Genomic DNA, 23,369 nt, shown 5'->3' on the forward strand with positions numbered 1-23,369 from the left:
CAACCAGAAGCCCTAGGATATTCTGGGAATTTTTCCCAGATGGCTGTCTCTCACTGGAGGTCTCGAGTCCATTTCATACCCAACCTACCGCAAGCGCTTTTTGACAATGTACATAAAAATTAAAAATACTTTTGTCAGTTGGCGCAGTAATGGACGAATGGCATTTGTCGTTTTGCGCAGTGCAGCAGTTAACTCTCCTTATGATAGTTCCTTCAGTGCACGGATAACATTTTATCACACTTTCTCAGCTGGCAATCACCCACTGCTTTATCAATGCCAAACACTCGCATTTCCCTCCTGTGGGCCTTGTCAGTGCCACATACGCCGGTGTTGTGGTCAAGGAGGAATCTGGTCAGCCAGGGGCAGGTATAGTAGTTGTCCATGTACAGGATATGCCCCTTGTTCAGCAATGGTTCCACATGTGTTTTCATGATACTGCCGGAGAACCCGTGTGGATCTTGACCTGGTATGTCAACGTCTGTACCTGGATACAATATCATGTCCATGACCATACCAGTTTTGCAGTCGCATAGCACGAAGAACATTAGTCCAAACCTGTACCGCTTTGGTGGTATATACTGCTTGAATGCCAGTCGTCCCTTGAACAGAACTAGTGATTCACCTCACGACATTCTGTGCTGGTACAAAATAGTCACGGAATTTTCCTCTCAATTCACTATATCTTCCGCACTCTCCACAGTCTGTCGAGTCTATCTTCATTAGCATTGTTCTCAAAGTGCAGGCACCTGAGAAGCAGCAAGAACCTATCATGTGACATGTACCGATTGAACAAAAGAGGTTGGAACAATGCTGTCTTTGTTCCAATAATCCTGGATCACGTGTTTATCTGCATGCCTCATCATCATGCGCAACGCTAAAAGCACATACATTTCCTCAATAGTCATGTCTTTCCAACATGTCAATCGAGAGGCAAGTAAAATTCCAGAGTCAATTCGTTTCAGAGCATATGGGTTCGTCTCTGCAACGATATGGTTCATGACTACTTGATCAAAATATGCCATAAAATAATAAGTTTCAGACATATCACCACCAGTATAGGGAAATAAGGGTGTCACACCAACATTGGTATCATCAAAGGCTGGAATTTGTGGGACAAAATTCTCAGTCTGGCTACACAAGTACACCCATGTTTTTGGTTTTGGCGCCAACACCACCTCCAGTATCACAGGATATTGGCCAACACAGTAGGCGCACCACCAGCACAGGCACCAACACCATGGCCAACACCACCTCCAGTATCACAGGATATTGGCCAACACAGTAGGCGCACCACCAGCACAGGCACCAACACCATGGCCAACACCACCTCCAGTATCACAGGATATTGACCAACACAGTAGGCGCACCACCAGCACAGGCACCAACACCATGGCCAACACCACCTCTAGTATCACAGGATATTGGCCAACACAGTAGGCGCACCACCAGCACAGGCACCAACACCACCTCCAATATCACAGGATATTGACCAACACAGTAGGCGCACCACCAGCACAGGCACCAACACCACGGCCAACACCACCTCTAGTATCACAGGATATTGGCCAACACAGTAGGCGCACCACCAGCACAGGCACCAACACCACCTCCAGTATCACAGGATATTGGCCAACACAGTAGGCGCACCACCAGCACAGGCACCAACACCACCTCCAGTATCACAGGATATTGGCCAACACAGTAGGCGCACCACCAGCACAGGCACCAACACCACCTCCAGTATCACAGGATATTGGCCAACACAGTAGGCGCACCACCAGCACAGGCACCAACACCACCTCCAGTATCACAGGATATTGGCCAACACAGTAGGCGCACCACCAGCACAGGCACCAACACCACGGCCAACACCACCTCCAGTATCACAGGATATTGGCCAACACAGTAGGTGCACCACCAGCACAGGCACCAACACCACCTCCAGTATCACAGGATATTGGCCAACACAGTAGGCGCACCACCAGCACAGGCACCAACACCACCTCCAGTATCACAGGATATTGGCCAACACAGTAGGCGCACCACCAGCACAGGCACCAACACCATGGCCAACACCACCTCCAGTATCACAGGATATTGACCAACACAGTAGGCGCACCACCAGCACAGGCACCAACACCATGGCCAACACCACCTCTAGTATCACAGGATATTGGCCAACACAGTAGGCGCACCACCAGCACAGGCACCAACACCACCTCCAATATCACAGGATATTGACCAACACAGTAGGCGCACCACCAGCACAGGCACCAACACCACGGCCAACACCACCTCTAGTATCACAGGATATTGACCAACACAGTAGGCGCACCACCAGCACAGGCACCAACACCATGGCCAACACCACCTCCAGTATCACAGGATATTGACCAACACAGTAGGCGCACCACCAGCACAGGCACCAACACCACGGCCAACACCACCTCTAGTATCACAGGATATTGACCAACACAGTAGGCGCACCACCAGCACAGGCACCAACACCACCTCCAATATCACAGGATATTGACCAACACAGTAGGCGCACCACCAGCACAGGCACCAACACCACGGCCAACACCACCTCTAGTATCACAGGATATTGACCAACACAGTAGGCGCACCACCAGCACAGGCACCAACACCACCTCCAGTATCACAGGATATTGACCAACACAGTAGGCGCACCACCAGCACAGGCACCAACACTACGGCCAACACCACCTCTAGTATCACAGGATATTGACCAACACAGTAGGCGCACCACCAGCACAGGCACCAACACCACCTCCAATATCACAGGATATTGACCAACACAGTAGGCGCACCACCAGCACAGGCACCAACACCACGGCCAACACCACCTCTAGTATCACAGGATATTGGCCAACACAGTAGGAGCACCACCAGCACAGGCACCAACACCACGGCTCCGTCTTGTGTTAGAGCTGCGTATGAGTATGCCAAATGAGGAGGTTATTGTGCATAGTATAGGCCTACCATGAACACCTGATATCGAGGGTGCACTGTCGTCATTGTCCTCAGGCCGCGTAATACGCTGATGCTTGCCTCAGCGAGGTGCTGGGGCAGCAAAACTCTGCCTAGTAACACCATAGCTGCTTGCACTCGGTTCATCAACACTGCTTGTATCAGAGCCTATATCACGGAATCCAGAAAATGACTCATCACATGTACTATCAAGTAGATTCACATCTCACGTCAGGTGACACAGATGGTGATGGTAACACTAATGGTGTTGACCCAGGGCGGTGTGAGAGGGCGAGCGAGGCACATGTGCTGTACATACTTTCGACATCGTCCACCGCATTCTCCGCATCACTCGTGTCAGACCCAGGGTTAGGTCTTTATCTGGACTGTAGTCAAAATCATCAATAATTGGTCCATCATCAAACAATATGTCCCATATTTCATCCTCTGAGAGTCGTTTTGCAGCACCACGGCTGACCGTGGACTGGGAGCTCGTAGATAATGTGTCAGACATGCTTGCTACTTTGAAACTGGGGTTCCCACGGCCGTGGGGCATGCCCGGATGTTTTTCAAGATGACGGACGATCACTGGAGGTCTCAGGCGTCCATTTTGTAACCGAGTCACCGCGTGCCAGTTTTGATTCGTACTCTATACCTACGAGCGCCCTGTTGCGCTCTGTGCAGTGCGGTGGTTAAGTAATTAGTCCATCAAATTCAGCTTTTAAAACCTGGTGCACTACTAGTGTCTTCTCTTGCACATATTTTCCATGCTATGCTAAACCTGATTTCTTAACATCAGTATTCTCTTAACTACCTGTTTTAATGTTACTTACTAGTGTTTTCTTGTTGGCCAGCTATAAGCCTATTATGTTATTTTACAGTGTTCACTTTGTGAAATATTTGTTCTAAGAAATTGATATTTACCAATTAAAAAAATTCTTTTGAATTAGCAATCCTCATTTTATTGGTCTGGTTTATTCAACTAAAATTGAAGTACAGTACTGTACTTATAATGTAGATGTTACTAAGAGTGGATATGTTAAATGAAGCAAGCTTAAATTCACTATTATGGTCTTGTCCTCTTACTAACCGTGTTGTATGGTTAATGTATGGGGGCAATCATTGCCTCTCAACAGTGTTTGACGGTGAAAGATAATCTGTTAATTCTGTTATGTACCCACTCACATTTCCCATATCTGTTCAGCTACCGTGTCCCTGCTCTCTCATACCAAACGTCATTGATGGGTTTAAACATTCCTCCCCAGGATGACTGCGGTGACAATTCTGACGAACCAGACAATTGTCCAGATTACGGCTGCACCCCTGGACAATTCCAGTGTAATAATGGCAATTGTATACATCCATCACTGATCTGTGACAATCAGGATCATTGCAAGGATGGCTCGGATGAGCCCCAGTGTGATGAGGTAAGCAGACCTGTTCCTTTGGTTCTGATGAATGTCATTGTGATCAGGTAAGCTGGCTGTGTGTTCTCTTAGCTCTGCAATAATATTATACTTAATGATTTAAAGGGAAAATGTGAAGGCTCTAATCTGAAATATTAAGAATAACTAATTCATGATATTCTCCATCACTACTGCATAAAATTAAAATTGTCTTCAGGACCTTCACGTATTCCACTCTACATTTATAAGGAATGGCGATTCTTTTTAGATGCACCTTTGTGTAAGACACGCCCCAAAATTACTTTATAAGAATATTTCTGGGGGGAGCCCCGTTGGCTCCCTGGAGCTATCCAGGCTGATTGGATACTGTATGTATAACTCTCCTGGCATCAGTCAATGTGCATGGAGTTCGTGCCTTCTGGGGACCATGAGCCAGAACCTGGCCCCCTCAAGAGAGGCACTAGGAGCAACGGCCAATAGAAACCCCCCGTGTGGTTTAGAGCATTCCATGTCTGCCATCAACCGGATCTGGCATCCAGAAAGGTAGGCACCCCAAAACAAACCCCCTATTCTGGTGAAACTATTACTACCAAAAGCCAAACGAGTGAACAGAACTCCCCAAACGAAGATTAGCAAACGAGCATGACATGATGTCGCCGCACCACTGTCTGCGCACTGAGAAATACTGAGAGCTTCCTCGTGTCTACTCGCCAGGTTCCGGTTCTTGATGAACTGGCAGAAGTCCCATCTGGTTCCTCTCGGGTTCGGTCTTGACTGGGTCTTGTGTGGGACGCTCGGGCTGATTCCTTGTCTCTTCCTCTGGCGGCTCTGCTTCATCTGCATTCCCGCCTTCACCTGTTTCTGGGAGCTCCTGGATATCGCGGCAGTTGCTCGAGAGTTTGTGCAAGAGCCAGAACTTTGCCATAATGGTCTACCCGCCAGGTCGGGTGTGGCTTCGTTGGCTGTTCTGGGTCCTTCGGGTATGTCCCTTCCGCTTCTCTCACGACTGCTGGGTTCAGCCTCCAGGGGGGCCTTGCGTCGGTTGCTGCACCGCCGGCTTCCTCTTCAGGTTTTAGGGATTCAGTGCCTTGGCACCTACCCGAGCCCTCGCTTGATGTGTTCACAGACATGTCGTCTCTTTGCTGGGGCTTTGTGACCAGTGCTCACCAGGCCAGCCAGGAGCGGTGAGTTCCGTCCCTCCGTTGGGCTCGTAGCACAGTGCTGGAGTTCGTGGCTGTGTGGATTTCACTCTGGAGGATTTGGGTCTCTCAAGGATCGACGATCCGGCTTCATTCGGACTGTTCCCCACTGGTTCATTGCCTGAACAGCGAGGGTTTGATGCGGTCATTGGCTCTTTGGGTTTGGTCACTTCGGGTGACTCATCTGCTGAGTTTTCAGGGTTTGGCTCTCCTGGCGGTTCACGTTCGGGAGGTGTCCAATAGCCTGACAGGCGGCCTGTCTCAGTTCATTTCCCTGTCCACGGAATGGAAGGGCAACGCCGACTCGTTCCATTGGCTTTGCCAGATGTTCGGGCCTCCAGAAGTGCATCTCTTTGCATCTGGGTGGTCGAGGTGTCTCCCGGTATACGTGGCTCCCTTCCCCAACTGCGTGGCTGTCGGGGTTGATGCCTTCAGGCAGGACTGGTCGAGATGGGGTTATCTGTACCTCTTCCTTCCCCGGTGCAACTGTTGCTCCAGGTCCTGGCTTGCTTGGAGACTTACCAGGGGAGAGTAGTCCTCTTGGCCCCCCTTGGTTTCAGGCGTTGCTTGCTGTGTGTGTGAACCCGAGGGTCTTCCCGTGGCTTCACCTCTTTCAGGAGATCGGGCCTGCCTGTTACGAGGCTGGATCGACGATCCAGCCCCCATACATCCTCGGAACCCTCCTGATGATTGAAGGCGCTCTTCTCCTCGAGTCTTTGTGTCTGGTCTTTCTGACTCGAGTCACCATACACCATTTGTGTGGGGCGCAGGTGTCTTCGTTGTTGGTCTCCCATCTGTGTGCCTCGTCTCGGCGGCAGTATGAGGTTTTCTGGCGGTTCTTCAGGTTTTTCCTACCTCTGTGTAGGTGTACTTTGGTCTGTGATAGGGTTGTTTTGTCCTTCCTATCATGGTTGTTTCAGGACCGTCATCTTATGCCGAATACTGTCGCCTCCTATCATGCTGGGCTGGCAGAGCTGCTCCAGCTTGCGTTCGGTATTGATGTTACGTCTGCTCCACTTCTCAAGTTATCTCATGCGTTGTTTCACCTCTGGCCTTGGGGAGCCCCAGACTCACCTGCCGGCAACCCAACCTTCAGTTCTTAGGCTGATGGAAGTCTAGTGCGGTCGTGCCTCTGGCTCCGGTTTTTGTTTCAGTTCTGTGCCTTGTGGTGTGGGCTGTCTCTACAGGTGGTGCGTGAGGCAGAAGACGTATTTCACGGTACACGGGCTGCATGCGCCTAGGGTTCCCTTCCCTTGGTGCCCTGTAAGTACTGTCTTTGGAGGCTTGGGGCCACCTTCCACAAGTCACCTTGGGATCTACCTCCGCTGTGCCGTTTACTGCTCAGTACTTGGTTGCCTTTGGGGTCAGCTGGGTTTTTTCTTACCCTTGTTTGTCTCTGGGTAGGGGGTAGTTTTCGTCACTGGTAGGGGTGCGGGGCATTGCACAGCTAGTTTTCACCTATGACAGCGACCGGCTCTGTGCTTCCTGGGTACATTGTCCTCTTGCAGGGTTTTTCTTTTGTTTTTGTTTTCTGCCTGGTGGGGGGGGGGGGTAGTCTGCCGTTGTGGTCCCCCATCGCTGTTCTTGGGGTATATATATATTTACTGCCTCCACTCGATTATCCAGACTGTGCGTAGGACCCCCAGCCGGATAATCACGTTTTCTGGGTTAGAGTACTTTTTCACCTGAATCCAAAAGTGACCATTTCCAACTATTTTTAATACAAACAACATACAGTGGAACCTCGATTAAAGAGTGGCTCTATTAACGAGTTTTTCCAGTAACGAGCAAGCCACTTGCAGCAAATTTGTCTCTATTGACGAGCTCGCCTCTATTAACGAGCAAAACCACATGGTGCTTCCTAGCATCTCGCGGGTTCTCGCAAATTCTCGGACGCCTCCGACGCCAGTGTTGTTGTATCGCACACGACAAGCATCCCTCTGGATTTATTTGAGTTTTTCTTTGGGTTTTTAGTGGTTTTGCGACTACAATTTGTAACACACGATATCTCCAAAGAAGCTGCTTGCTAAAGATAGTGTTGTCAAGAGGAAGAAAGACACAATTACTGTGGATTTAAAGAAGGAAATTATAGCAAAGCATGAGTGTGGTGTCTGTGTGATTGATCTCACAAGGGAGTATGGCAGGTCCTCATCAACAATTTACACCATTAGTAAGGGAATGAGGAGGTAAGGGAGGATGCTGCCTCTTCCACTGAGATCAGGGAAGTGTTTGGAATGTTTGAAAAGGTGAACGCATTCTTGGAAAAGCTGCCCTGATAAAGCAGTGACAACCCGGTGTGTGAAAATGTTTAATTAATTTATCACTTTGTGATAACACTTTATGAAAGTTATGTCGCTTGAACGTGACACACTTTTTTCTCTTGAATGCACCCAAACACTGCGCTCAAGCGTCATTTGAGCAAATATTTCTATAAAATCCAATTCTTATCCGATCGACTTGGGGATTGTATACATGTTTGCCATGAAATTTCCGTTTTCTTTAATAACCACATTGCCTATTTGAGAAAACGGCATTGTATTGTATCTTCGTGGTAAGACTATTATATTGTTGACACAACGAGTGTAATCAACGTAGTTTTTTATTTGGTGCTGGTCTAACGCATCCTTGTGTGACATATGAAATGAAATTTGAGTGAAATTCCCAAGAAGAGAGAGTCCGCCTGACTCAGAGGTGGATTCTCCTTCCACACCATAACCCCTCTCCTCCTTCCGACCTCCCCATCGTCTCCCTCAAGCCAGCAACTACTCTTCATAAGGTAAAGTAAATATTAAAACACTACAACAAAACATTTATATTTACATGTGCAGTATTATATTTACATAAAAAAAGTCATACAAGTATGGATGTTTTTGGGAGTGGAACGGATTAAATTTATTTCCTTTATTTTAAATGGGGAAATTTGTTTCCAAAGACGAGTTTTCCAGGTAACGAGCTCGGTGCCAGAACAGATTAAACTCGTTAATAGAGGTTCCACTGTAATTTAAATTGCCTTGCTACACACACAATTATTAAATATTCAACTAGAAACCTCAACTTACCTTGTTGTTGTTTGTCTTCTTGATTGATGCCACACATCTTGAAGTTAAGAATTCTTGACAATTTACGTAACCTAAACTAACACAACACTAAAATTAACACTTTAAATTACTGCACAATTCATTAAGTAAAGTTAGTTTTGACTGCCAGCTGCTGAAGCCTCACCGGTTGAAGGTGCTTGGCTTGCCTGTGACGCCTCACTAGTTGAAGGCGCTTGGCTTGCCTGTGAGGCCTTACTGGTTGAAGGTGCTTGGCTTGCCTGTGACACCTCACTGGTTGAAGGTGCTTGGCTTGCCTGTGAGGCCTCACTGGTTGAAGGCGCTGGGCTTGCCTGTGAGGCCTCACTGGTTGAAGGTGCTGGGTTTCCCTGTGAGGCCTCACTGGTTGAAGGCGTTGGGCATGCCTGTGAGGCCTCACTGGTTGAAGGCGCTTGGCTTGCCTGTGAGGCCTCACTGGTTGAAGGCGCTTGGCTTGCCTGTGACACCTCACTGGTTGAAGGCACTGGGCTTGCCTGTGAGGCCTCACTGGTTGAAGGCGCTTGGCTTGCCTGTGAGGCCTTACTGGTTGAAGGTGCTTGGCTTGCCTGTGACGCCTCACTGGTTGAAGGTGCTTGGCTTGCCTGTGAGGCCTCACTGGTTGAAGGTGCTTGGCTTGCCTGTGAGGCCTCACTGGTTGAAGGTGCTTGGCTTGCCTGTGAGGCCTCACTGGTTGAAGGCGCTGGGCTTGCCTGTGAGGCCTCACTGGTTGAAGGTGCTGGGCTTGCCTGTGAGGCCTCACTGGTTGAAGGCGCTGGGTTTCCCTGTGACGCCTCACTGGTTGAAGGTGCTTGGCTTGCCTGTGAGGCCTCACTGGTTGAAGGCGCTTGGCTTGCCTGTGAGGCCTCACTGGTTGAAGGCGCTGGGTTTCCCTGTGACGCCTCACTGGTTGAAGGTGCTTGGCTTGCCTGTGAGGCCTCGCTGGTTGAAGGCGCTGGGTTTCCCTGTGACGCCTCGCTGGTTGAAGGTGCTTGGCTTGCCTGTGAGGCCTCGCTGGTTGAAGGCGCTGGGCTTGCCTGTGACGCCTCACTGGTTGAAGGTGCTTGGCTTGCCTGTGAGGCCTCACTGGTTGAAGGCGCTTGGCTTGCCTGTGAGGCCTCACTGGTTGAAGGTGCTTGGCTTGCCTGTGAGGCCTCACTGGTTGAAGGTGCTTGGCTTGCCTGTGAGGCCTCACTGGTTGAAGGCGCTTGGCTTGCCTGTGAGGCCTCACTGGTTGAAGGCGCTGGGTTTCCCTGTGACGCCTCACTGGTTGAAGGTGCTTGGCTTGCCTGTGAGGCCTCGCTGGTTGAAGGCGCTGGGTTTCCCTGTGACGCCTCGCTGGTTGAAGGTGCTTGGCTTGCCTGTGAGGCCTCGCTGGTTGAAGGCGCTGGGCTTGCCTGTGACGCCTCACTGGTTGAAGGTGCTTGGCTTGCCTGTGAGGCCTCACTGGTTGAAGGTGCTTGGCTTGCCTGTGAGGCCTTACTGGTTGAAGGTGCTTGGCTTGCCTGTGAGGCCTCACTGGTTGAAGGTGCTTGGCTTGCCTGTGAGGCCTCACTGGTTGAAGGTGCTTGGCTTGCCTGTGAGGCCTCACTGGTTGAAAGTGCTTGGCTTGCCTGTGAGGCCTCACTGGTTGAAGGTGCTTGGCTTGCCTGTGACGCCTCACTGGTTGAAGGTGCTTGGCTTGCCTGTGAGGCCTCACTGGTTGAAGGTGCTTGGCTTGCCTGTGAGGCCTCACTGGTTGAAGGTGCTTGGCTTGCCTGTGAGGCCTCACTGGTTGAAGGTGCTTGGCTTGCCTGTGAGGCCTCACTGGTTGAAGGTGCTTGGCTTGCCTGTGAGGCCTCACTTGTTGAAGGCACTTGGCTTGCCTGTGAGGCCTCACTGGTTGAAGGCGCTTGGCTTTCCTGTGAGGCCTCACTGGTTGAAGGCGAAACCCCACAGGGGCTACGTGGTCCGATGGATGTGACCCCTGAGTCCCCCCTCGCGTCTTGTGAGTTTGAAAGTTGCTCTGTCCCCTTGTCTCAGGGTGACACTCGCCTGTTTTGCCTCGGCCATGCTGCCTGTTGGGTCAATGATTGTTTTGACCTGGAGTCGTGCGACGTGTGTTGTCTGTATGTGCTCCCGTTCACCCAAACCACTGATAATGATGTGCGGGTGCAGGCAGCTGCAGCGTTACATGCTAAATTTAGTTGCTGTAACGCTCTAGGTTGGTTGCAGCCCCGGATGCCCCGTGACTGCCCCATTTTGTTTAAGGGATCCGGACTTTGGGGTGGGAGTCGCTTTGGCTCCGGTTCCGTCCGCTCCTCCTCGTCCTTTCCCACCTGTTGTGCATACTTCCTTCCCCTTACTTCCAGCTCCTAACCATAGGCGGGTTTCGGGGTTAGGGCAGGGTCTGGTTGGATTGAGACTCGGATGGTCTCGGGGGTTTTCCTCTTCTGAGGTGGCGGCGGAGGCATTAGGGCCTGTTCCTCCAGCCGTGCCGTATGGGTCTGACCAGTGGACTCCCTTCCTTAGTGTTTAGTATGGCTGCCCCGGCTTTTACTTGTGGGGCTGGGGCTTTGGGGGGGAACGACTCGGCCCCCAGGTCCTGGGGTACGGGTTCCCTGGGTTGGGGAGGGGTTGCCTGGAGGGCCTAGGCCCCATTTTGCCCCACTTTGGGTTTTGTACCCTCGGAGTGGGGCTTGCAGTTCCTCGGAGTTGGGTTTTCCCTTCCCCCTCTGCGTTCGTGTTGGTTTCGGATCTACCCCCCTCTGGGCTCAGGTCCATCCTTCCTGGGGGTGCTTTTCCCCTCTTTTCCTCACCTTTTTCGCGCGTACAGTATATCGCATTGCCATTCCCTTCGTTTCGGGATCCTTGCACGTCCCTTGGTCTGGGGGTCTTTGGGCCCGTATGTGCCTCCATGCGCTTGTGCGTGTTCATCACGGTTTTCGTTGGTTTGTGAACCTCTTCGGTACTTCCGATGTTCTTGGCACGTCTGTTGACTTCCGGTGAGGTTTCCCTCCAGTCCTTCCTTTGTATTCACATCGTCTCACCTTCCTATTTAGATATTCCTTGTATTCATTACCTTGCCTTGTATGTATATACACCTTGCTGGTGTATGTACGATATGTGTACATATGACTAGTGTACGAGCAGCGCCACCCGGGAAACGTGGGGTGCAGTTCGTACCTCGGACGCTTGGGCCAGGGTGTTCGTTTTGTTTCTGGGAGGTGTACACATGTGTGGGTGTTCCGCGTTCTTTCTTGCAGATTCTACACCGTTTTCGCTCCTCTTCTTTCCAGTCATAACCCCCTGGATACTTGGTGTTCTGAAGTGAGTGTGAGGGGGCTCTGTGTGGCACCACCTCCGCCTCTGTAGTGCGTGCACCTCGTTTTCTCCTACTGGGCTCGTGTTGGAAATTTCCAACACCGAATACAACACTGTTGTATTCTCATTAATTATTACTAATTCTACTAATCATTGTAGTAAGTAAAATTAACACAACGTAGAATTCACATGTACTAATAATTTCATCTGTGCAATAGGCTAGAATTCTCACGTCACCCGACGCCAGTATTGCGTCAGATTTCATTACAATAAACACATTATATCCAATGTATCTGAGAATTGAATTCGATTCTCTATAACCAAGGCGTTCTGTGTGATAATTAATTACAGATAAATTGACCTCCAACTAAAGCCGAATAGAGCGTTAGTCATAGCAGTTGTCTAGTAATAAAAATTAACGTCACAAGTGAATGCCATGGGGAGACATTAATTCCTCTCCATTATATGTTTACTATCACTGAACTGGCAAATAATAATATTTCACTCTTTCTAAATAATAAACCCGTCCTGTCTCGAAACATTTCAAGCACAACTGCGAGAAATACTAATATTCCTGATAATAACTTGTCTAATGAACGCGAGACGCGGAGCGGGGAAGGAGAGCAAGCCAGTACACGTGTTGAGAAGCTCTCGAGCGGACTTGTTCGCGTCATGCTCACGAGGAGACGCCATTACCCAGTCATCAGGGTAAATGCTATCCATCCTCCAGATGAAAGTCGCCACTGTGAGGCGTGAAAGGCCTTGCAGACAATATCTTCGACTGGTGTCAGTGTAATATAAGGAACTTATCAAATCTGGTTCTTTGTGATTCCACGTGACCGGCCAGTGAAGCGCGCCATTATCCAGGATAGGTGAAGCCAGAGCCTGGGACGCGAATTTCGGCAATCTTAAAACTTATACAGTGCCCATATTAGCTAAGTATCTTATCCTTATTTGATGCATCTGATAGGGTGTAGAATTGTAGCTGGGTGATTTGTCGTGACGACGTATACCAACACCAAACTACAGCACGTGAGAAGAATTCTCCCAGCTGTCCTCTCCCATGTTAATCCATCCCACTCGTCATCCAGCCGAGCTCAGGAGAATCAGAGGAAGCGTCGTGATTTACTTTAAGGAATCGTCATTAAGTTAAGATTCCTTTGTATTCCTTTAATTATTATCTGGAATTATTTACAGGCAGAACTCTGTTTTTGGATTGACATGTGTTTATTATGATTATCATTATTATATTCATAATCTATGTTCCCATTAATGATAATGACATTGATTTCACAATAATTCATAGGATTAGATTATTATATCTTGGATTAGTGAACGAACCACACTAGTTCCTGGACGTACTGAGTTCCAGTAATAACCCCCCAATGTGGGTGTTTGAGGGTTTGATTCATTTAATTATACAGCCCATTAATTATTTCTATGATCATATTCTCTAGTATTTTATCCATAGTTACTGGTTCATCTAGGAATTATCAAATGATCATAATTTCTCAGTTTCCCTCTTTACTATAAAAGCGGGTGGTCCTTCGTAATTTAATTTACTACATTAATATTTAAATAATTAGATTCAAGCCCCAAATGTCCCACAGCTCGCACCTTTGGACATCCACTAGGGATGCTCCGGTCACATTGCATGGCTGTTCACCGCTCTTGTTCATCAGTTTTTGCACTGGTGATGTTCATTGTTTACATAAATGATCTACCAGTTGGTATACAGAATTATATGAACATGTTTGCTGATGATGCTAAGATAATAGGAAGGATAAGAAACTTAGACGATTGTCATGCCCTTCAAGAAGACCTGGACAAAATAAGTATATGGAGCACCACTTGGCAAATGGAATTTAATGTTAATAAATGCCATGTTATGGAATGTGGAATAGGAGAACATAGACCCCACGCAACCTATATATTATGTGAGAAATCTTTAAAGAATTCTGATAAAGAAAGAGATCTAGGGGTGGTTCTAGATAGAAAACTATCACCTGAGGACCACATAACATTGTGTGAGGAGCCTATGCCATGCTTTCTAACTTCAGAATTGCTTTTAAATACTGTACATGGATGGCAAAATACTAAAGAAATTGTTTGCAACTTTTATTAGGCCAAAGCTAGAATAGGCAGCAGTTGTATGGTGCCCATATCTTAAGAAGCACGTCAACACACTGGAAAAGGTGCAAAGACATGCTACTAAGTGGCTCCCAGAACTGAAGGGCAAGAGCTATGAGGAGAGGTTAGAGGCATTAAATATGCCAAAACTCTCTGAAAATATATCTGAAGCTACACACACATATAATGAAATAATCAATGATAGAGTCAGTGTTTGTCTCTTGTGGATTCCTTCCCATATTGGTCTCTTAATGCATGATAGAACTGATGAGTTGGCCAAGACTTTTGCTCGTAAAGAGGGAATTGATTACCAACTTGGACTGCCTTTGAGCAGCCTGAGGGCAGCAATATCCCAGGAACATCAACTAAATTTCTGAGACTTGAGGCAAAGTGAAATTCACACCAGTTACTCCATCTATCATCATTCTATTATGCAGGAAGAACCGCACGTCTATAGGTCATCCAATATTGTTAGCAGATTTCTAGATGTTACCACTACTAAGCTTAGGCTCGGCTACAAGTATCTCTGGGAATTTGTAACATCTGCTGATGTAGATTTGACTAAATGTAAACTCTGTCAGCAGAACTATTCGCATACTTTGCGTCATTACATAATGGAATGTGAAAAATCGTGGAATTTAGAGATAACACCATCAATAGTGTCCAAGAAATGTGTAAGTACTTCATTCATAATGATGTACATTATGCTGCCCGAAATCTTAGCGAAGTATCCAAAATTTGCTTACTGTAGGTAATGCATGCACATGACTGTAAAGCTGCCGCCCAGTTGGGTGGGTGTGGAGCACATGACTGTAAAGCTGCCACCCAGTTGGGTGGGTGTGGAGCACATGACTGTAAAGCTGCCGCCCAGTTGGGTGGGTGTGGAGCACATGACTGTAAAGCTGCCGCCCAGTTGGGTGGGTGTGGAGCACATGACTGTAAAGCTGCCGCCCAGTTGGGTGGGTGTGGAGCACATGACTGTAAAGCTGCCGCCCAGTTGGGTGGGTGTGGAGCACATGACTGTAAAGCTGCCGCCCAGTTGGGTGGGTGTGGAGCACATGACTGTAACGCTGCCGCCCAGTTGGGTGGGTGTGGAGCACATGACTGTAAAGCTGCCGCCCAGTTGGGTGGGTGTGGAGCACATGACTGTAAAGCTGCTGCCCAGTTGGGTGGGTGTGGAGCACATGACTGTAAAGCTGCCGCCCAGTTGGGTGGGTGTGGAGCACATGACTGTAAAGCTGCCGCCCAGTTGGGTGGGTGTGGAGCACATGACTGTAAAGCTGCCGCCCAGTTGGGTGGGTGTGGAGCAAGACTAGTAACTGTGACTCACCATAGATGTAAAGTGCCTTGTATAGTGACTGCTGTTAGCCTCTTATTGATCACTTGTGACACAAAAGATTATTGATGTGTGTATTTGTGTGGGTGATTAAATATGTATAGGTATATATATATATATATATATATATATATATATATATATATATATATATATATATATATATATATATATATATATATATATATATATTTTATATATTTATATATATATATTTATATATATATATGTCGTACCTAGTAGCCAGAACTCACTTCTCAGCCTACTATGCAGGGGCCCGATTTGCCTAATAAGCCAAGTTTTCCTGAATTATTATATTTTCTCTAATTGTTTTCTTGTGAAATGATAAAGCTACCCATTTCATTATGTATGAGGTCAATTGTTTTTTATTGGAGATAAAATTAACGTAGATATATGACCGAACCTAACCAACCCTACCTAACCTAACCTAACCTATCTCTATAGGTTAGGTTAGGTTAGGTAGCCAAAAAAGTTAGGTTCGGTTAGGTTAGGTAGGTTAGGTAGTCGAAAAACAATTAATTCATGAAAACTTGGATTATTAGGCAAATTGGGCCTTGCATAGTAGGCTGAGAAGTGCGTTCTGGCTACTAGGTACGACATATATATATATATATATATATATATATATATATATATATATATATATATATACACACACACACACACACACACACACACACACACACACACACACACACACACACACACCCTGTCTTGGTGTATACTGGCAGCAGGTTTTCTTTCAAACATGTTTCATTGAATATGACCGCATATTCTGTATTTATTATTTTCTGGTTTAGGGCTTCTATCCCTCTAACTATTTTCTTAGCATCAGGGCTTAATTGAAATAGGAGTTCTCCAAAACTCATTTTCGTACTTTTAAGGTGAAGAAAAGAAGTGATTTACTATAGCGTGTATTACACTTATTTGTATAATTTGCACGACGTTTCGAACCTCCATGGTTCATTCTCAAGTGAACAGATCTTACAATACTAGTTGATTTTATACCCGCATTAGGTCAGGTGATAATACAATGAAGGTGAAAACATGGGGGGATACATAAGGGATAAACATAGGGGCTGCAGAAGGCTTATTGGCCCATACGAGGCATCTCCTATCCAAACACAAAGATTAATCTAGTGTAATTGGCCTGTTATGTTGGACATTGTCTTCTGTGTTGGCATCGATATGTTCTTGTCTTGTCCTTACTCTCATGGTGGGTAGAGTAAATAGTTCCGTGATTTGGGTGTTCATGGTAGGTCGCTCTATTCTTATGTGAATTGCCTCAAGAATTTGTATTCTTCTTGAATCTTGGGTTTTGTCTATTATGCAAGTATTCTTGTTCAACATTTCTCTTGTTAGAGTAATGTCATGGGCTTGTCTCATGTGATTCCTAGGGGCACCAGATTGAAGATGGCATGTCAAACGCCTCGTCAGCTTGGTCGATGTCATACCTATGTACTTACATTGAAGGTTACATCCTTCGTGGGGGCAAGTGTACATGTATACAACGCTTGACTGCTGTAGAGGGTTCTCCGTCGGCTTCGGGCTGTTTTTGATAAGGAGTTCGGAAGTCTTCTTGGTCTTGTAGAATATTATCAGGTTTATGTTTTGGTTAGGAGTAGTGCTTTTTACTCCTTTACGGATTATTTCTTTCATTATTCTTTCCTCTTTTATATGTTCACTGTGCATGGTTGATTTGTAATATAATTTTATTGGGGGTGTTGTGGTTTCTGTTCTGGGTTCTGAATTATACCAACGGTCCAAGTGTCTTCTTATAGCAGCGTTTATTTCCGCGTTGCTATATCCGTTGTTCACCAATACCTGAGTTACTCTTTCAAACTCTCTACTCACGTTGCTCCATTCAGAGCAGTGGGTAAGCGCTCGACGAATATAAGCATTGAGAACACTGGTTTTGTATCTTTGGGGGCACTCACTTCTACCGTTCAGGCATAATCCTATGTTGGTGGGCTTGGTATATACGTTGGTGCTTAAAGAGGTTCCTGTTTTTGTTATTAGTACATCCAAGAATGGCAGACTGTTATTTTCACTATTTTCATGTGTAAATCGGAGTACTGACTCTCTCTCTAGATGTCTTTTTAGGTCAATTAGTTCATCTGAGTCTTTTACTATTACGAATATGTCATCTACATAACGGTAGTATACAGTTGGTTTTTGTCTGCTACTGAAGACCCTATCTTCGATGGTTCCCATATAAAAATTAGCAAATAAAACTCCTAAGGGGGAGCCCATTGCTACTCCGTCTATTTGTAAATACATGTCTCCTTGTGGACTGATGAAAGGGGCTTCCTTTGTACATGCTTCGAGAAGACTTTTCAAGTGTGGCTCAGGTATGTCTAATTTGGGGGTGCTCTCGTCTCTGTATACTCTGTCCAGTATCATTCCTATGGTTGTGTCGACTGGGACGTTGGTAAAAAGGGATTCAACGTCCAGGGAAGCGATGATTCCATCGGGCTGGGTAGATTTGATCAATTCTAGGAAATCTGCTGCTGATTGTAGACTAAACTTACTTGGAGTGTATGAAGTTAGGAGTTCATTGAGTTTCTTTGCCAGGTGATAAGTTGGGGTTGGTATTTGGCTGATTATAGGGCGTAGTGGGTTACCTGGTTTATGCGTCTTAACATTGCCGTAGGCATATCCTAAGCCATAGTCGCCTTGAAGTTTATTGAAATGCACACTACCTTTCTTTGCGTTGATTGCTGTAATTGTTTTGTTTACTTTCCGCTTAAGGTCTTCTACGGGGTTCCTCGTGATTCGTTGAAATTTGGAGTCGTCACTTAGGATGTCGCTAATTTTGTTCATGTATTCATGGGTAGGAATCAATACATATGCTGCTGTTTTGTCGGCTTTTCTTATTGTTACGTCTTTCAGATTTTTTAGTTGTTTCGCTGCTTCTTTGAGTCGTGGGGTTAAGATTGTAGATGAAATCTTCATATAAATTTGATTGAATTTGATCATATAAATAAGATTGTAGATGAAATCTTCATCTACAATCTTAACCCCACGACTTAAAGAAGCAGCGAAACAACTAAAAAATCTGAAAGACGTAACAATAAGAAAAGCCGACAAAACAGCAGCATATGTATTGATTCCTACCCATGAATACATGAACAAAATTAGCGACATCCTAAGTGACGACTCCAAATTTCAACGAATCACGAGGAACCCCGTAGAAGACCTTAAGCGGAAAGTAAACAAAACAATTACAGCAATCAACGCAAAGAAAGGTAGTGTGCATTTCAATAAACTTCAAGGCGACTATGGCTTAGGATATGCCTACGGCAATGTTAAGACGCATAAACCAGGTAACCCACTACGCCCTATAATCAGCCAAATACCAACCCCAACTTATCACCTGGCAAAGAAACTCAATGAACTCCTAACTTCATACACTCCAAGTAAGTTTAGTCTACAATCATCAGCAGATTTCCTAGAATTGATCAAATCTACCCAGCCCGATGGAATCATCGCTTCCCTGGACGTTGAATCCCTTTTTACCAACGTCCCAGTCGACACAACCATAGGAATGATACTGGACAGAGTATACAGAGACGAGAGCACCCCCAAATTAGACATACCTGAGCCACACTTGAAAAGTCTTCTCGAAGCATGTACAAAGGAAGCCCCTTTCATCAGTCCACAAGGAGACATGTATTTACAAATAGACGGAGTAGCAATGGGCTCCCCCTTAGGAGTTTTATTTGCTAATTTTTATATGGGAACCATCGAAGATAGGGTCTTCAGTAGCAGACAAAAACCAACTGTATACTGCCGTTATGTAGATGACATATTCGTAATAGTAAAAGACTCAGATGAACTAATTGACCTAAAAAGACATCTAGAGAGAGAGTCAGTACTCCGATTTACACATGAAAATAGTGAAAATAACAGTCTGCCATTCTTGGATGTACTAATAACAAAAACAGGAACCTCTTTAAGCACCAACGTATATACCAAGCCCACCAACATAGGATTATGCCTGAACGGTAGAAGTGAGTGCCCCCAAAGATACAAAGCCAGTGTTCTCAATGCTTATATTCGTCGAGCGCTTACCCACTGCTCTGAATGGAGCAACGTGAGTAGAGAGTTTGAAAGAGTAACTCAGGTATTGGTGAACAACGGATATAGCAACGCGGAAATAAACGCTGCTATAAGAAGACACTTGGACCGTTGGTATAATTCAGAACCCAGAACAGAAACCACAACACCCCCAATAAAATTATATTACAAATCAACCATGCACAGTGAACATATAAAAGAGGAAAGAATAATGAAAGAAATAATCCGTAAAGGAGTAAAAAGCACTACTCCTAACCAAAACATAAACCTGATAATATTCTACAAGACCAAGAAGACTTCCGAACTCCTTATCAAAAACAGCCCGAAGCCGACGGAGAACCCTCTACAGCAGTCAAGCGTTGTATACATGTACACTTGCCCCCACGAAGGATGTAACCTTCAATGTAAGTACATAGGTATGACATCGACCAAGCTGACGAGGCGTTTGACATGCCATCTTCAATCTGGTGCCCCTAGGAATCACATGAGACAAGCCCATGACATTACTCTAACAAGAGAAATGTTGAACAAGAATACTTGCATAATAGACAAAACCCAAGATTCAAGAAGAATACAAATTCTTGAGGCAATTCACATAAGAATAGAGCGACCTACCATGAACACCCAAATCACGGAACTATTTACTCTACCCACCATGAGAGTAAGGACAAGACAAGAACATATCGATGCCAACACAGAAGACAATGTCCAACATAACAGGCCAATTACACTAGATTAATCTTTGTGTTTGGATAGGAGATGCCTCGTATGGGCCAATAAGCCTTCTGCATCCCCTATGTTTATCCCTTATGTATCCCCCCATGTTTTCACCTTCATTGTATTATCACCTGACCTAATGCGGGTATAAAATCAACTAGTATTGTAAGATCTGTTCACTTGAGAATGAACCATGGAGGTTCGAAACGTCGTGCAAATTATACAAATAAGTGTAATACACGCTATAGTAAATCACTTCTTTTCTTCACCTTAAAAGTACGAAAATGAGTTTTGGAGAACTCCTATTTCAATTAAGCCCTGATGCTAAGAAAATAGTTAGAGGGATAGAAGCCCTAAACCAGAAAATAATAAATACAGAATATGCGGTCATATTCAATGAAATATATATATATATATAATATATATATATATATATATATATATATATATATATATATATATATATATATATATATATATATATATATATATATATATATATATATATATATAACGAGGCCATACCCCTAGCCTTAAACAGCCGAACACCAACGTGTTACCGTCACAATATATACTGTACAGTGGTACCTCGGAATGCGATTGTCCCTGTACGCGAGGTTTTCGGAAGGCGAGGTGTATTTACTCCAAAAATTTGTCTCAGAAGGCGAGGGTTACTTCGGGAGGCGAGTTTGGACGCGAGTTTGTTGATACGCGTACAGCCGACCTAGCGCGTTCGTCGCCCCTCCGCCCCGCCGCCCCTCAGTTTATTATTGTCTGGCGCTCAGTGACTACCCCCACATCAATTCTTCTCGCGGATTTTCAGTGTTTTGTTGGATTTTTGGTGATTTGTCTATACAATTTGTTATTATATATCTCACCATGGGTCCCAAGAAAGCCAGTGGTAAGGATAAAGGCCAGAAAGCTCCTGTGAGGATGACAATAGAGGAGAAACAAGAGATCATTCGGAAGCATGAGAACGGTACACGTGTTGTTGAACTTTGTAGGCAGTACAACAAAGCCACATCAACAATATGCACTATACTTAGGAAGAAAAATAAGATTATGGGTGCTAAAGTGGCAAAAGGAGTAAGAACATTAACGGCACAAAGACCACAAATACTTGAAGAAGTGGAAAAGTTGTTATTAATTTGGATACACGACAAGGAGTTGAGGGGTGATAGTGTTTCGGAGGCCATTATTTGTGAGAAAGCCAGGGTGTTGCACGAAGACCTTCTAAAGAATACCCCTGCAACGAGTGATGCAGATAAGAAAGAGTTTAAGGCAAGCAGGGGCTGGTTTGAAAAATTTAGAAAGAGAAGTGGTATCCATAGTGTTACAAGGCATGGGGTTATGTGATGTGATTATGGAAGGGGACTCCCCTTCCAAACAGTAACTCCTCTCCTCCTCCCCCCTCCTCACCATCTTCCATACGCCTACAGCACTCGACAGCAAGGTAAGTAATAACTGGAACACAGTTTTGTAGGTTTATTTAGATGAATTAGGTAAATTAGGTATAAAAATTTAGTTTGATGTGGGGTTTTTGGGGTAGTCAGGAACGGATTAATTCATTTCCCTTTATTTCTTATGGGGAAATTAACTTCGGAATGCGAGTTTTCGGAAGGCGAGGCGTCTCCAGGAACGGATTAAACTCTTATTCTGAGGTATGCCTGTATATATATATATATATATATATATATATATATATATATATATATATATATATGTCGTACCTAGTAGCCAGAACTCACTTCTCAGCCTACTATTCAAGGCCCAATTTGCCTAATAAGCCAAGTTTTCCTGAATTAATATATTTACTATAATTTTTTTCTTATGAAATGATAAAGCAACCATTTTCTCTATGTATGAGGTCAATTTTTTTTTATTGGAGTTAAAATTAACGTAGATATATGACCGAACCTAACCAACCCTACCTAACCTAACCTAACCTATATTTATAGGTAAGGTTAGGTTAGGTAGCCAAAAAAGCTAGGTTAGGTTAGGTTAGGTAGGTTTGGTAGACGAAAAAACATTAATTCATGAAAACTTGGCTTATTAGGCAAATCGGGCCTTGAATAGTAGGCTGAGAAGTGCGTTCTGGCTATTAGGTACGACATATATATATATATATATATATATATATATATATATATATATATATACATATATATACCTATATATATATATATATATATATATATATATATATATATATATATATATATATATATATATATATATATATATACATATATATATATACAGTATATATTGTGACGGTAACGCGTTGGTGTTCGGCTGTTTAAGGCTAGGGGTATGGCCTCGTCACATAGTTATAAACAAAAAATAGAAAACTGGAACTTCGTCTGTGGTAAGGTAAGGAGAAGACACACAAAACACAAGTAAATTTTAACAATGAAATTTAATTACGTTAAATAAATCAAAACATGAATAAAATGGACAAACAAATTCTTTTAATAAAATCAATCAATCAAAATAATAAGAATACTTAAATGACACAATGAAAAGTTACGTTAAGGCAAAATAACAAGAAGTGCAATACAAAATTAAATGGGAAGGTGCTGGAATATTGGCTTTAAGCTACCACCTCTCTCAGTACACGCTAACGTCTAGCCGGGAGGAGTGATAACCACGAAAGCACTGAACATTCTGAGGTCTGAGGTCGTGGCGACCCCAGACATCAAGTAGTATGGGGGGGCGAGTGCAGGTGCAGCCAGACCGGCGACAAATCAGCGGGGCCGGTAGCGATCAACGGGTAGTTTGGCGGTTTGAGTCTGAACAGGTGTCTCTGGCTGCAACGTTTTGCGCTCTGGCAAGCCTTGCTGGTGTTGTTGTCGTTGTTGGACATTTCTTCCATAGTAGTTTTATATAATTTCAACGACGTAATTATGGAGGGAAGAGCAGGCTCAATCTCTTGAAGGAGATTATCGTCACAATATATATATATATATATATATATATATATATATATATATATATATATATATATATATATGTCGTACCTAGTAGCCAGAACGCACTTCTCAGCCTACAATTCAGGGCCCGATTTGCCTAATAAGCCAAGTTTTCCTGAATTAATATATTTTCTCAAATTTTT

General features: G+C 45.0%; 1 protein-coding gene across 1 annotated transcript in view; it reads left to right on the forward strand.

Annotated features, from left to right (window-relative positions):
* The window catches only part of LRP1 (LDL receptor protein 1), a 704,914-nt gene that overhangs the window by 578,097 nt on the left and 103,448 nt on the right, over nt 1-23,369 (forward strand). Inside the window, exon 52 of the mRNA XM_069324493.1 lies at nt 4,257-4,418. Coding sequence (XP_069180594.1) covers nt 4,257-4,418 — 162 coding nt within the window. The remainder of the gene's footprint in view (nt 1-4,256; nt 4,419-23,369) is intronic.

This window comes from Procambarus clarkii, chromosome 14 (genome assembly GCF_040958095.1).
Source record: "Procambarus clarkii isolate CNS0578487 chromosome 14, FALCON_Pclarkii_2.0, whole genome shotgun sequence".
Taxonomy (NCBI): Eukaryota; Metazoa; Arthropoda; class Malacostraca; order Decapoda; family Cambaridae; genus Procambarus; species Procambarus clarkii.